Raw genomic sequence first — 15,737 nt, 5'->3', positions numbered from 1 at the left:
TTACGGCCGTATAGTCACATTCGATACTGACATAAATATCTACGGTTGTGCTGATCTGATTATTGAAAATTAAAATATATTGTATCTTGAATGTGGTCTTGAAATGTGTATTGTACTTATGATTATGATTATTATAAACAGTAGAAATATCAAATAATATTTATATCATACGAGAGATAAGAGCTGCTACGACTAGGGCTGGGCAAAATCGAGTAACTGAGTGATTCGATTCTGAATCACGTAATATGCTTCGAGTCGAGTCGAGTAATCGAGTATCACTCATTATGACGTCACAACAGAATGTACTATGTCGAAGTTCAAATGTACCTTTTATGCAGTGGCTGCTTTTATGTCGTAGCTTTATACTACGTCTTGTATGGTGCAACACGGCCAATCAAGGTTTCAAGGCTTCCTCAGTGGAAAATAGTATCAACACTGTAATTCTCGTTAGTAAATTAACTTTCAGTTGCGAGGAGCGTATATTTTCAGTACTCGAAAAATTAGTATTTTACTACTCGACTCGAATCATTAGAATTAATACTCGATTCAGATTCGAGTACTCGAATCATTGTGCCCAGCCCTAGCTACGACATGCGTGTCACATGATCATAAATCACGACTATCTCTTTAAGATCACATGAATGAATACAATGTACAATCACGCGTAAAAGTATTCGGTGAAATTGGTTCCATTATGATGGTATCAAATCAACTTTTCATAAATCGGAAGTATCCAACGATTTATATCATGGGAATCATCGGAATGACCCGGAGTATTTGATTTGATTTTAGAAGACGTGAATTACGTACTGAGAGATTACACAAGGTACTGTCTTAATACGTCTATTAGAAATGTATAATAGTACTTGAATATTTAGCCATGGAGCCAAAGGATGTAGAAGAATATTTTTATAAATACAGCTGTATAATATGACGTAGTAAACAATGCTGAAGCGTTTTAATAATTTTGCAAGCATGGGTGAAATGTGGCAAGAAGATTTAACTAACAACGCTGGGTTTTTGTTGCTCGCGATCCCTTGTTTTGGAACGGTTCTGGAATTGAAGTAAAACTCACCAGAGATTGGTGGCCTTCGTTGCTTAGAATTTCATCAGTTAACCATTCTAGACAATCTTGCTCAGTCCTTATCAGTTATCTTGCCAGTTCCCTTGTTAAAATCACCGAAGTCATGGCCAATTCGGCTTTGAGGCGTCTTATGGCAGAGTACAAGCAGATGTCTACCAACCCTCCCGAAGGAATTGTCGCTGGACCAATCGACGAAAACAATTTTTTCGAATGGGAAGCGCTAATCATGGGTCCCCAAGATACGCCATTTGAAGGCGGAGTTTTTCGTGCTGTCATGACTTTCCCCACCGATTATCCTCTGAGCCCACCGAAGATGCAGTTCAAGTGCAACTTATTCCACCCAAATATATACCCCGATGGTCGTGTGTGTATATCAATACTGCACGCGCCTGGTGAAGATCCGATGGGCTACGAATCCAGCGCAGAACGCTGGTCTCCAGTACAGAGTGTGGAGAAAATATTGTTGTCGGTTGTGAGCATGTTAGCGGAACCTAACCCGGAGTCTGGTGCCAATGTCGACGCTTCTAAAATGTGGAGGGAAGACCGAGAAAAATTCAATAAACTAGCAAGGAAACTTGTACGGGAGACGCTTGGTTTGTAAGGCCGGTAACTATTTTGTGGTACTGCGGGCTTTGTACAAATCAATATTGTTCTTATCGCTTCGTCTGGTATTTTTCACAAATTGCATTTTTTCTAAAGGAATGCATCAAAGTGAATTCAACTCTGGGAATTGCTGTACAATATTTAGAATATGAATCATTGCTACACCCGCAGACTCTATAATCTGAATTTTTCTCACATTTTCTATCGTTTGAACATTGATCAAAATGTCCTACAGTGTCATTTGTGTTTTATGATCGTTTGAGCAAGAAATGACTTCATAAAACTCTGGTAAATGAACAAAATTATGAATCTAACATGATAGTTTCGCGAACGATGGTATCGCATATGTTATTTTGAATGCTTTCAAATACTGCCTTAAACATGTCACAGTAGACACAGTTGCATTCAAAGTGGGGTTATGCTTAGAAAAACTTGTCAACATGGAGTTTCTTCCCCGATTTGTTATTAATATCAACTATTTGACTACCGTATGCGCACCAGCGGTTCGAGTGTTATTTTAAGAGCGAGTTGCTATTTGCTGGTATGACTTCTGAGACTGACTGACTTCTTGACTTTTGTCTTTTGACTGTGTCCCGCGATTAGGTGTACAAATATTTTTTCCGTGCAACCATGCATTACATCGTACCCTTGTTGCAAACGATTTTCGGCGGTTTCAATCACAACTTACTGGCGGTGATTACAGCAATATGTTGTGTTCAATTATGTTTTGTGTTCCTCTGGTCTAGCAAGTGGTATTAATTAGTTATCTTTGTTGAATAACGATGATGCAGCAGCCTGGGATGGGGGGCCCGGGCGCTCCTCCGCCCCCTTCTTGTAAATCCAAAGTGGAACTGAGAATATCGTGCAGGAATTTACTGGACAAAGATTTTCTTTCAAAGTCCGATCCGTGCTGTGCTTTGTATATCTTGCAGAATGGACGGTGGTGCGAGGTGAATAATTGTGCTATCGAGATAATTTTGTGATGTTTTCAGACAGCTGCCACCTAATCTTCGCAATTTAGACTCTCGTGCTTTTAAAAAACAGTGTTTTCATTCTCTTATCTCTAACTACCGCTAAATTGTATTTGCATTGTATTTCGAATTGGTCCATGATACTGTGTCTTATTTTTCCTTTCGTTCGTTAGTTAATTTTAATTTTATTTTTTTAAATTAGTTGTCGACTGTGGAAATTGCTCCTGTCCTGGGTGGCTCGGCTCTGAAGACTTTGTCATATCGAGCCTCCGTCTACCTTGCATGTCGCATTTCACTGTTATATTTTTGTAGTGTTATGTTGATATGTAATGTATACGAATAAAGATCCTCTCTCTCTCTTGTAAACTTCATTGGAAAGTTTCAAATTCATTTCTAAATACTCGGTAGAGGAAAGCCTACACTGTAATCTTCCTATCATTGTTTTAGTATCTTGTTGAATTTACTCTCGAATAACTCAAACTATGTAAATTGTAAATGTCACTGTCTAATGTTCTATTGGGTGATAATTAGGGCAGTTTTTTTTTGGAACGTCACAATTTTGTCAAAATCGTAGCCATGAGTCAAAAAATTGTCAAAATCGTTTACAAAATCCAAATTTTTTTGCAACCTGCATTTTGTTTGTATCGTAGATGAACCATAGCCTATATAAAGGCTATGTATGAACTTATCATTTGACATTTTACAGCTTGTATACTACAACAAATTTTAATTATTCCTACCATAATGCGTGATGGGACTACTGGAATTCTTCGTTGGTGCAGATTTCTTTAAAATAAGTTTTTTTCATGTAAAAATTTATCTGTTTGCAAGTCAAAAAAATCTTTGCAGGCCCAACTACTCCGTAAGTAAAGACAGTTCCAACCAGAAATGGAGATAAATAGTATGATTCTAACATTATTTGGGAAAGCACCTACGGTAATTTACACACACGAGGTCAAAATTTGGGCAAAATTAACTTTTTGACGGAATTGCAAAAATGTCGAAATTTCTATTCTTTAGGTCTAAATCTTCCTTTTTTAGGTTGAAAAAAATTGCCCTGGTGATAATAACCTAAATTGTGTATTTTAAATTATGAACTAGGTCATCACGAAAGAGATCAAGCTAGTTGACTATAGAATTTAACGGTCCAAGGAAGCTGTAAAATGTCAAGTGAAGGAAATTATCTATCTGGGATGATTTTGTTTCCTTCTTATTTGCGACCTAACTGTCGTGAATACCATGCAGGCTGGACGAACAGAAATGGTGCTGAATAACTTGAATCCAGATTTCACGAAGACCTTCGTCGTTGATTACTATTTTGAAGAAGTTCAGAAGTTGCTTTTCTCCGTTTACGACATCGACAATGCCACAGCAAGCTTAGATGATGACGATTTTCTCGGCTCCGTGCAATGCACTCTGGGTCACGTACGTAGTCTGTTTTGCAGTGATTATTTAAAGCATTTCGGCACGTTGATGATACAAGTAATATCCGTTTGTGTTATAAGTCTACTTAAAAGATTGATAATCTTTTGTTAGCTACTTCTTGCTAGACATGCATTGGATATGTCATTATAATTGATCTTGGCAAGTCATCTCATGAATTACAGCATGTACCAATCAATGTTTATTGGTTAGTCTGCAATCCAGAGGATCGCATACATATTTTGTTCAAGACCGATAATAAGATTATATGTCCATGGTGATTATCACTCCAATTCCATTACTGCTACCTAAACCAAACTTTTCATAGCTTATTGATAAATTACTACACATCACTTCATAGTTCATTGTACCTTCTCCAAGTCAATTATCTTTACCATGTAAGACTTTTAGTGCCCGCTATCATTTCGCTTCAAGTTGAACCTTAGTTCACCTATTGACTTACCACGCATATTTTTCTTGGTAACTCATTGCAATGTCTTCAAGTCGATGATTATCCTTTCGTTAGCGTTTAGGCGTCAGCTACTATTCCACTTCCTAATCCTGTTGACTTGGAAGTGACTGTCTGTTCGTAGAATTTTCTGCAATCTTTTTAATAAAGAAATTCAAATGGATCTCGATCAAAACCTAGGGAAACTATGACACTTTTCAATCGTCAGGAAGTTGAAGTAACTACTGTAAATAAATTGTACAGGCCATGTTTTCGTGGAACTTAAAAATCTTCAGAATGAAAGTGAGATTTTACGCAAGTTATATTTGTCGGCTCTGTCAAAGTATTCGAACAATGGAGATGAGAAGGAACCGCAAGTTTATTATTGCTGACGGTTCGAACCGAGGCTGGGTCGGACAACGACTCGCTTGTAATTACTGGTGCTGACTCGATAACCAAACCGTTCATTCACATCAAGGTACCACAGTGGTGCAAGGATACTGTGATTAGCTATCGCTTGTGGTTCCAAGTCGATGACCGCACTCTTTTATTTCACAGTTAGTCTCCAGGCAAACAGTAACGCAACCACTTTGTATGAAAAACGGGAAGCAAGCCGGCAAAGGAACGATAACTGTAAGTATGTAAACGTAAATGGGCTCATGACGGTCCGTGATATGGGTTAAGTTTAAGGCTAGGGCAGGGATCTCAAAGTCAAAATAGGTGGCGGTCAATTCTCCTGCTCAGATGACGCCGTGGCCAGAATCATCATAATAACTAGATGTCAGATGAGATGATGAAACTGAAACAAGCAGGTAAAATTAAAATTAACAGTAGTTAGTGGTTATACTGCAGGTGAATGTAATATATAATTGGGATCAAGCTCAAGATTTCATGAAAAATTTAAATATATAAGGGGAGAAATTAGCGTGGACAGATAGTTTGAATAATCATGCCGCGTGTCGCCTGTTTGGGACCCCTTGGTTAGGGTTAGGGTTAGTGTTAGGTGTGGGGTTAGAACATCTAATGCTCAAATGTCGTTTTGTTGTGTCCCATGCTCAAATGTCGGACATAGTTGAATTCACAGCTCTAGTTTTGAAGGATATCTTTCAGTCATTCTTTCTGGTGATTGTCCCTCAACAAGGAGTTCAAAAATCTGTGACATTGAATGACTTGAAAATGCTGTTGAAACTGTCTTCAACATCGATGTTTTTACAGTTTTATACTTATCGCGCTATTTCCCTGGAAAAGAACAGGAAGAAATGGCATGGACATGGATCAGTTCGAAATTTCAGGGTTCAGTGAATCATACCTCATGAATAGTTTTGACCCTTCATTGATATGTCCTCGCGTGCTGACCCCTGACTCGTCACATTAAAGTTTTTGAACCTCTGATATAATTCTCTCGAATTGCTGTTTGATCAATGTTTGAAATTCCCAATGGTACTTTCAAGTTACCCTATTTTGTTCACAATGCAGTCTCTATAAGCCCATCAGGACTTATTATGTGACTCACCAAAGGTCAACTGTGGCCAAGGATGGAGTAAGTGGCCACTAGGGTTCTCCAAAATTGAGAAAATCTTACAAATCCTCCGTTGTAACGTCTTATTCTATAGATTGATAAAAAACTACACTGGGCCTAAAAGAAGCTCACAGGATGGCCGTTAAGATTCGTGCAAAGCGTTTGAAAGTAGCTACCGAAGAATGGGCGTGCCACCGGCGAGAAGGCAGACCCTTTGATCACCTAATCAGCAAGCTGCTGCTGTTGTGGTCATTGAAGCATAGCCGATTAGCCAATCAAGAGCCGTGGTTTCGTGATTACTAGTCTTCTCGCCGTTCTATGGTTGGTGGCACGCCCATTCTTTGGCAGCTACTTTCAAACGCTTTGCACGAAATCTCAACTGCCTTCCTGTGAGCTTCTTTTATGCCCAGTGTCGTTTTTTATCAATAATCTATAGAATAACACGTAACAACGGAGGATTTGTATGATTTTCCAAATTTTGGACAACCCTAGTGGCGACTGATGCTAGTTAACTGTCGTCTCTGTAGATGTCTTTGTCCCTAAGAAAGTATGGGGTCGTTTTCGAATTACTTGCTGTAAACACTTCCCATCGATTCTATTATGATTTTTGTGCATCATGTATTGTTTCAGTTGTGTCCTATTCCGTCTCAAAATACCCATTAAATATATCCAGTCCTGCCTGTAGACCAATGGGCATGATAGCAGGCAATATATGATAAACAGTATTATGTCTGACATCACGAACGTGCGAATTCAAGTCATCGCATAATGTACACTGTATATAATCATACGGGCTACTTCATATCTATCGATTATAGACGGTAAGGTATGTGATACCAATAATCAAGGGTGATTTTACGTACCTTGTCATGTCATTGATTTTGAGTTTGCGAGACTTTCCCAAGGCAATGTGCTTGGTTTGGTTCTCAATTTTGCCATGAGTCTGTAATCCGAACATAAAATGTGTTGCTCAATGCATAAACTTGAATGATCACGTTCACAATTCCAGATTTCATCAGAGGAATTAAGCGGAAGCAACGAATATGTCACGATGCAATTCAAAGGCACCCACCTCGATAAAAAGGTAGGGACGTATCCTTACGGAGCCTTTGTTGTATTTTGGCTCATTTTCAGTTGTTTGCCAGGATTTCTTTGGAAAATCCGACCCATACTTGGAGATCTTCAAGCAGACGCCGGATGGCAAATGGGTGCTAACGCACCGGACCGAAGTCATAAAGAATACTCTCAACCCCGTGTGGAAACCTTTCAAAGTGTCCCTGATCACGCTTTGCGGGGCCAATTACGATGCCGAATTATTGGTACGTCTCGGGGTGGTATTGTCAAAAGTTATGCCTTTTGAGGTCACGATGAGGGTCAGGTCAAGAGAGTAGAATAAGAACTTCCTGCGTTTCACGTGAATAACAACAGTGGGCGTTGATACGCAACTGTATGTGTGCCGCATGATAAATATGATCGACCGGTTTTACTTTGATAAAAATGGATCTGTAATTTCAACTCATATCTGGTATTATGTTGCTGCATTTTGGTGTGTATTCGAATAACATACTGGAAACTTTTGATACAAGATATCGTTTTCCTACATCTGAATGAAAAGCTTGCTTCAATTTTATTCGTTTGTTGGCCCGTCAAAGCTGTACTATGCTATGTGACAGTCGGACACTGGACAGTAACTTCGTTTGTTCCATGTGTCAGTTGTAATATCACAGTTTTCTTTTCACGATTGATGTATTTTTCAGATAAAAATCTGGGACTGGGACAATGATGGATCTTCCGATTTTATCGGCGAATTCAAAACGACCTTTCGTCGATTTTTGGAGGTCACCACAAGCACGGTACGGACGTTTGATGTTGACGATTGTCGTTCTTTTGTTGTGACGCCCCCTTTCTGCTTTTGCAGGTCGAATGGGACTGTATCAATCCTGCAAAAAAGCGAAAGAAAGGATCCAAGTATAAGAATTCTGGGGTGATCAGTCTGCTGTCGTCGAAGGTGAATTATGAACCATGTTCCGAATCCGGTATTGGGTCAAGCCCAGTATGCAAGTAATTGAATGTTGATGGTATTGTGTTTGAAATCCGACGTCTTGCGGTAGAATTGTAGACAAACCTCATTTAACGCAGAAAAATTTGGTCGAACCTCGAGGTGGTCGACTTATAATACCGAGATCCACATTTTTTTACTTGATTATATTTTTTGGGTTCTATTGGTGTTTTGAGATCATTGATCAAGCTACATGATGCGGACATTGTCATATACGATTCATGTAGGCTACTGCTGACTTCTAGCACAACCCACTTTGAGACTTTCTGTAAGACACCGCTTATGCAGATTGGGTGGTGATGAGAAGCCTAGATAAAAGCCTCCAATACTTTTTTAAGAAGGGAACCCAGACTGACTAAAACCCGCGACTTTTTGGTGTTTAAGCGGTAAACCATGTCACACCCATAACCTCTATATTCGTGGAATTTGTCTCGTCGGCCCAAGGCCGGGTGAGCATACAGATTTTTAACGTTAGCCTTTTCGTCCCAGGTCGAAACGGAATACACATTTTTGGACTACATCATGGGCGGGTGCGAGATTAATTTCACGGTGAGTAATTCTAGTTTTCCAGTCGGCGCGAGTGCCCGATGTTTTGCTACCTTGACAGGTCGCGATCGACTTCACGGCCTCTAATGGAGATCCTAGAAACCCGCAATCGTTGCACTTCATGAATCCAACGGCGCCGAACGAATATCTTCGCGCTTTACGCGCAGTCGGACAGGTTGGTTGCATAATTTGTACTTGCATTACTTACTGAAGCGGGTATGTTTCAAACTACCGCTGGTTGGTCCGACAATTATATTTGGATTTTATTCTCAATTGAGGTTGAGAACCCATGCTGTAAAGTGCAGCCGCACAGCACGAAATTCTCCAACTAGCCTGCAGTCTCAAATTCCAACTCGGAAGATCTCGTTTTTTCCAGGTATGTCAAGACTACGACACCGACAAGATGTTTCCGGGACTTGGTTTCGGGGCGCGTATCCCTCCCCAGTTCCAGGTTCATCACGAGTTTCCACTCAATTTCAACTATCAAAACCCGTTCTGCGCCGGTAAGAGGAAAAACTCTACGTGTCGTTTCTATGGCTGGGCAAATATCAGTGATTCGAAAAAATAGAGTATCACGTGTGATGACTGCCTAACAGTATTGAAGATGTGGAAAGCTCAAACATATGTACCTTTTATGATACCATAAAACAGGTGTTCTCAACTTCCCTTGTTGAACGGGTCGCATTTTAACAGGAATAGACACTGCGGTCTACTGGCGAATTTGATCACATGGGATGAGAGAGGATATTAATACGTGAAACTATAGTAATATTAATGACGAAATTCAATCACGAAGTGGGAAAAAATTTCTCGCGTGACAGAAACGAAAGCCTATGGCTATTCATAACAGGACTATTCACGATTTCGGTGCGCATAGTGAGCCGATAAATATGAGTAAATAGATTAGTCCGAAGTTCACCGGCAATGGACACGGGCATTTTAATGTGGTAGTTGACCTTCAGTTAGTTCATCACGACTATGCACTGGGTGCATAAGTAATTGATGTGTGACCGTGAATAGCAAATAGGTTGGCCATTCTGCTTTAGTTGCTGAAGAGTGTTGTCAGGTATTGTGCGCAGCTCATGGTTTGAAATAGAATGAATTTCTTCAATGAAATATTATTTCTTTTGCGGTAACTGTGCCCGTTGCCCATGTTAGAGAGCACAGCATTGTACTGACGTAGAGTGATTAAAACGTGGCTGTTTAACTGCGTTGTCTGTTTTTATCTCGATATTGAGGTCGTGCGGCCCGCGTCATCTACGAATTTTGAAAAGTGACCCGCGACCCCTGGTGTAAAGAATTACCGGACAGCGTTTGTAAGTTTGCAGTTGCTGCCAGCATTCCCTCTGCAAATGTGTCCACTCGGATAAAATGCACCCAGATAATTAGCTATGCAATGTCTGAGGAGTCGGTGGATTCGTCAAATGCCGGGCTAAAGTAGTCTGTGCGATGACTCGTTTCAGAACATGCGATAAAAGATAGACTGACATTGCTGTTGCTCTTCTGGTCACGTTTGAATCGGACAACTGTTGCTTCGAAATTTGTCAGGGGATGTTGTCCTTGCTGATAATATCTGGAACCCGCGAATATTCGCACAGTATGATAAAGTTCTGTTCGTTCTTTCGCAGATTTCTTGGGTTTAGCGTTATTCTAAGCAACTGAATGATGCTTTTGTAACGTCAAAGGTAATTTTCACAAGGCCTCGAACTATGGATTGTTGGGCTTGACTCCTAGCTAGCAACGTTTTTATCTAAGATCAGGCGATATGTATAACTCCAGAAGATACTGTCGTGGTATCATTTTTAGCTTCTACGCTTCATTACGACAACTGTTCTTCTACAAATATGACACATCGGTTTTCCATTTATATCTGAGAAAGCAAATTCATTGTTCCACGCAGAGTTACAAACGCAGTTTTCGCCGTTTAATTTCCTGTTCCTTGTTCTTGTTTCTGTTCAAACCATTCGCGGTGAGTGAAACAGGGCGGTACGACGCAGCGGGGCTCTCTTGAACTGGAGTCCATGCAGCCGAATGCCAATTTAAAACAATAACAATCTAAACTCGAGCATATTTCAAGAAACCAAAACACATCAAAGAATGAGCAGTCAAACGAAACAGAGACGGTGCGATAAGAGAGCCGAGTAGATAAATTATTATGTAACAAGACTGTGCCAAAAGCAATTGCGTTCATAATGAATGATGTCGCGGGCCGCGGGTTGAGAACCCCTGCCTTACAGGATAATATGCCACATGATGCTACATCTACATGCTACATCACATTAAAGGTATGAGATATGATATGAAAATGGGTATGTTTCCGACCATACCTCCTTCATGGCGCTTCTGACAATGCTGTGGGTTGATCATGACGTCACAGTCATGATGTTTCCACTAGCGTACTTTGTACTACATGGCTAATACGACCGATCGAGGTTTCAAGGCTTCCTCAGTGGAAAGTACTATTGAAGCTATCAATTTCGTTGATAAAATAACTCCTAGTGGTAAAGCAGCGTGTAATTTCGGCAGGGTTGTAACCAAGTCACAAGGTTCCGAGTCACAAGTCAGTCTCACTTTTATAATTTTGACTCAGGTCAAGCCGAGTCATTTTCAATTCACCAGCGAGTCTAGTCCAAGTCAGCTAGTAGGGGGTCGAGTCAGAGTCATAGTGTTTTGACCCGAGTCCGAGTGCAAGTCACTATGTTCACTGTTCAGTTCGACCCACTTTTTCAACTCTGCTCGAGGGATATAGAATTGCTCGCATTCATAATATAGTCATTTTCTTCAGTTTTAACAGTTTCTGGCCTTATTTTCCAAGTATCAGCGGAGCACCGATAGACGAAATACCAATAATGTAGTAACTTTACCATTCTTCAAAGTTGGAATGAAATGTCTGTCTTGGCCGTCCTAGTCTCGAGTCTTGCACAATGACTCGAGTACAAGTCGAGTCAATACGAAGATTGAAAAAAATGACCCGCGTCGAGTCATGACTCGATCCATTACAAGCCTGAATTTTGGCACTCAAAATAATCATCTCTCGTAACTCAAGTACTGGCATCATTGTGCCGAGCCCTCGTCGTTTCATATGTCTGTCCGACTTCTAGAAAGCGGCCTGACTTGCATCGGTTGTCGCTCACATTAACCGAGATCTTGTCTCGCAACAGGCGTGCAGGGTTTGGAAGCCGCGTACCAGTCCTGCATTTACCAGGTCCAGCTGTACGGTCCGACGAATTTTGCGCCCGTGATTAATCACCTGGCTAGATTCGCTGCCGGTGCGGCCAGAGAGAACACAGCGAAGGTACTGTTTTATTTCCCATTCGTTTCAATACTTGTCGTATTTAATCTGCTCGTATTTACTTTAGAATTACTATATTCTACTTATTCTTACGGACGGGGTGATCTCGGATTTTATCGAGACTAAAGACGCCATCGTGGCAGCCTCCTACTTGCCAATGTCGATCATTATTGTCGGAGTCGGTAAGTATTGTGAGGGAACCGCAGCGCTTTATGTTTCCGTACTACTTCGACTGGTTCTCTCGTAAGATTGATGCTGGTGCTGGTTCATCCGTAAACTTATCTCTACTTGATGAAATCCGAATATTTGATGATCTGACTCAGCAGCTGTTGTGCTCGTAAAAGTAGAGATGCCTCATTACTGACCACGTGCGGTATATTTTCTGGTCGATTGTCGAAATTCTGGAGATATGTATTTCAGATCTTTGACGACAAGGCAGTTTTCTCAGGATGAACATTACAATGAACTTGTCGGCTATCAGCGAGTTGCTGACATTTCACATGCATATCATGTCAAAGCACGGAAGTATTAAGCTAGATTTGCACCTTTTTTTGGCAAGCCAGCTAGATATAAGTAACGGATCTAAACTTGTGCCCCACACGTAGGCTTTTTAATGGCTGCAACGCCCACCATCTTATTAGTAATGGATCATGTCGATGGTTCGATCGTGTAATAAAATTACATTTTTGACTACTCAACATTCATGAATGCCTGAAGGCAATTCACGCTATTCGCCAAACAATATCAGGTTAAAGAAAAAGTTTGTCAAAATATCCTAGTGCAAAGTCAACATATACATATTTTAGCGTTATTTTCACCCTTCGTTTGGGCCAGTTGAACTCAGCTCAAGATACTAGACCAAGTTTAGTTAGAAACCCATTTCGCGAGCTGCACACCGTTCAGAAGCAGACCACAGTCCAATGGTTGCAAATCCTTTCAGAACGGGAATTTTGCTTTTCAGGACGCGCCGATTTCTCAGAGATGGACATCTTGGATGGCGACGACCACCCTCTGATATCGCGGCAGGGACAACGTTGCGCCAGGGACATTGTCCAGTTTGTCCCGTTCCGCGACTTTGAAAGGGTGCGTTGAATTTTCGGACTTAATCCGCGTCCGGTTGTAGACGCCCTAATTCTTGTGATAGGCCCCGCCTCGCGAGCTCGCAAAATGCGTACTGGCCGAATTGCCGGACCAGGTAACCGGCTACTTCAGAAGTCGCGGTATCAAACCTTTGAGACTGCCGGGTGCTGGTGCGGCGCCCGGCCCGCCTCCAGCCTATGGACGTTGATACCGTTAACCGCAAGGGCTTGTCAGGTATATTTTCTAGCCTAGCATCAGGGGTTTGTGAGGTGTTATTTCTACTGCTACTTAGATAATACTGCCAACGAATTTGACCGCATGTGCTGGTAGATCTTGCTTTTTAAAATGGATTCTGTGGAATTTCCGGCCTCTGTTGTATATATTCCATAGGTTGAGGCTAATTAGAATTTCGCTATATGTATTGGTGTGGGGACAGTTTTCAAGCAGCAATGAATCTCAAAACACCACGTAGGCCTGCTTTAATACAATTTAATGTTCTCATTAAAGCAGGGGTTCTTCAACTTTAATTAGTTACGGTATTCCTGAATGTTGTGTTGGTACCAATGATACAGGTAATTCTCTTGTTAAATTTGAGCTTGAAACGTGTGGGATTCTCCCAATTCTGATGATGCTATGCACAATTTATTCAGTATTTTTTGTATTTTAAAGATGATGTATCTGTGTTCTGAACTGATGTAATGGGGTTTGAAGCATAGCAATCTCAGGCAAGCTCATCAAATAGTATTTCTACTGACTGCAGGTCTGCTCTGTTCTTAGAAGGCAAATTTTTTCAAGTACATCTTGGATATGCATCATAGTAATGTAATTTTTTATTCTTAACTATCAACAGATATCTGCAGTGTGCCCAACTGCACCTGCACATAATAGTAGGGTTACCATGTTTTGGAATCGGGAAAGGAGGACACATTTTCAAAATTTTCAGACGTACAATGCTGGAGTAAAATCCTAGAAAGATGGTAAATTTACCACGAAGTTGTGGTTGGTTGATTGAAAAAAAGGTCGTCACTTACGTTCGAACTACGAATTTCCTGTTTAGCGTCATTTATGCCCATTTTCACTCGAATCTAGCCATCATCTTAGCTCTGAAAGCTGTAAAAGACGTATGGTAACCCTACATTATAGGCTTCAAAGATAGTGCCATTGGCTCCTCCTTATTTCATATCGCAGCAAAACATTCTGATTTTTTTACAGTCCAGCGCAGATGCTCTGTCCAAAGCAGTGCTGGCTGAAGTACCTTCTCAAGTCACAACATACTTCAAGCAACGAAACATTCCGCCTCCTCGAAGAGCTGCAACTTCCTGACTTTGTTCCTGAATTACTCTGATCAATAGCTGCGAAAAATTCGTGTGCCTCGTTAGGACTCTATAATGTATATCAACATATTGTATATCATTTACTTATTTGGATAACATGATTGAAGTTACACATTGGAACCAAGATTCTAGAGTCGATTTAAAGTTTTGCCCCAGTCATGCTATGTGCTACGCGTCTCGATTTGAGTGACTGAAAACATTTGAAACTCTTTGCACTTCGACGTATTAATTAAGGAAAAATTGTATGCCGACTGCGAATTTAAAGCTACTTCAGCTGTTCCATTCTGTATTGAAGTATGTATAATTCGTATTGGGGACCCGCTTATTAGTATTTTCTGGATGATTCTAATCATTTTTTACCTCGACAGAGGCAGTTTATTTCTTGTCAAAAGGCATGTAATATGGTATCAAAAGGCTACCCTCTCCATAGATGCTTAATAAAGTTTTGTAGAGTGCGCGATAGCATTGCACTGACTTTGTACCATCTGTGCACTGGATTTTGTCAGGATTTTAAAATTACAAAATGTTTCAATATTATTTATTCCTCACGCAGTGCCGGTATTTTCATGTTTGATTTGTGTTTCATTCCATCACCCTGTATCATCTACTCTCCCGAATGTTGCGGTCTCGTGGTTACTATAAATCAGATAAGGTTATGGTTTAATGTGCAGTCGGGTGAAAGAGAGAACGGTTACGAAATGAGCAATTGTGTATGGCACAGTTGAATTGACACCGGACTCAGTTCAAGCGTTACCTGTTTGGTACCAATTTGCAATTGAAATATAGTACCATTTGTCAGAATTTCTCATGTTGGAATTTTGTTGACCCGTAAATGATTATGATTTATATGTTGAATCTGCCCCGGGGATTGTGAATTGTGTAATGTGCATACTGTATTATATATCAGTCCATGATCAAATTTGTACTGTGAAGAGCAATTTATTATGTTTCCCATGACCGGAGATATTGAGGCCGTAGTAGTACCGATGATTTTGTTACTGTTCTGCACTCGGCAAGAAAGTATGTGCACTGAAATTTTAAGCTTTTATTACCTGTTTTGGTTTCAACGTGACTTTGCAATTCTCGCACTTTTTTTACGCCTTGGCAAACATTACTGGTTTTGACCGATCATTTGTATTATGGGAGATGTATTTGATGTATGACTGATGTATTCGATGTACAATATCTAAACCCTTCCTCGTTAACACTAGGCTAATCATATGCATCCTACGTTGTGATGTATATATTTTCATAAAACTGTCTTGGTGTGTACTTCGTTTGATAGCCCAGTGCTGGGCTGTATACGATGTTGTGTTCAATTTCCCAAGTTTCATAACTGTACTTAATATAAGATGGTCATGTTATATGCACTCGCCATG

General features: G+C 40.5%; 2 protein-coding genes across 3 annotated transcripts; both read left to right on the top strand.

Moving 5' to 3' along the window:
* The first annotated feature begins 994 nt into the window (after positions 1-994).
* LOC145442300 (ubiquitin-conjugating enzyme E2 G2-like) lies at positions 995-2,436 on the top strand. The gene has a single exon (XM_080320194.1). It carries the CDS (start codon positions 1,188-1,190, stop codon positions 1,683-1,685), a length of 498 nt encoding a protein of 165 aa, XP_080176320.1. The 5' UTR covers positions 995-1,187; the 3' UTR covers positions 1,686-2,436.
* A 33-nt stretch (positions 2,437-2,469) lies between these two features.
* LOC145442299 (copine-3-like) lies at positions 2,470-15,722 on the top strand. Of its 2 annotated transcripts, XM_080320192.1 has the most exons (15): positions 2,470-2,637; positions 3,904-4,083; positions 5,087-5,161; positions 7,057-7,131; positions 7,193-7,366; positions 7,805-7,900; positions 7,966-8,055; positions 8,596-8,655; positions 8,714-8,827; positions 9,029-9,155; positions 11,814-11,947; positions 12,012-12,126; positions 12,906-13,027; positions 13,089-13,258; positions 14,237-15,722. In XM_080320192.1, exons 1-14 carry the CDS (start codon positions 2,470-2,472, stop codon positions 13,230-13,232), a joined length of 1,674 nt encoding a protein of 557 aa, XP_080176318.1. In that variant the 3' UTR covers positions 13,233-13,258; positions 14,237-15,722. The 2 variants fall into 2 exon arrangements, with proteins under 2 accessions (XP_080176318.1, XP_080176319.1); XM_080320193.1 differs by lacking the exon at positions 13,089-13,258.
* The last annotated feature ends 15 nt before the right edge of the window (positions 15,723-15,737 follow it).

The sequence above is a fragment of the Botryllus schlosseri genome, chromosome 7 (genome assembly GCF_051294905.1).
Source record: "Botryllus schlosseri isolate E-star chromosome 7, Bs_hap1, whole genome shotgun sequence".
Taxonomy (NCBI): domain Eukaryota; kingdom Metazoa; phylum Chordata; class Ascidiacea; order Stolidobranchia; family Styelidae; genus Botryllus; species Botryllus schlosseri.
Note: the sequence above shows the minus strand (reverse complement) of the source record. Positions and strands in the feature narration are given on the sequence as shown.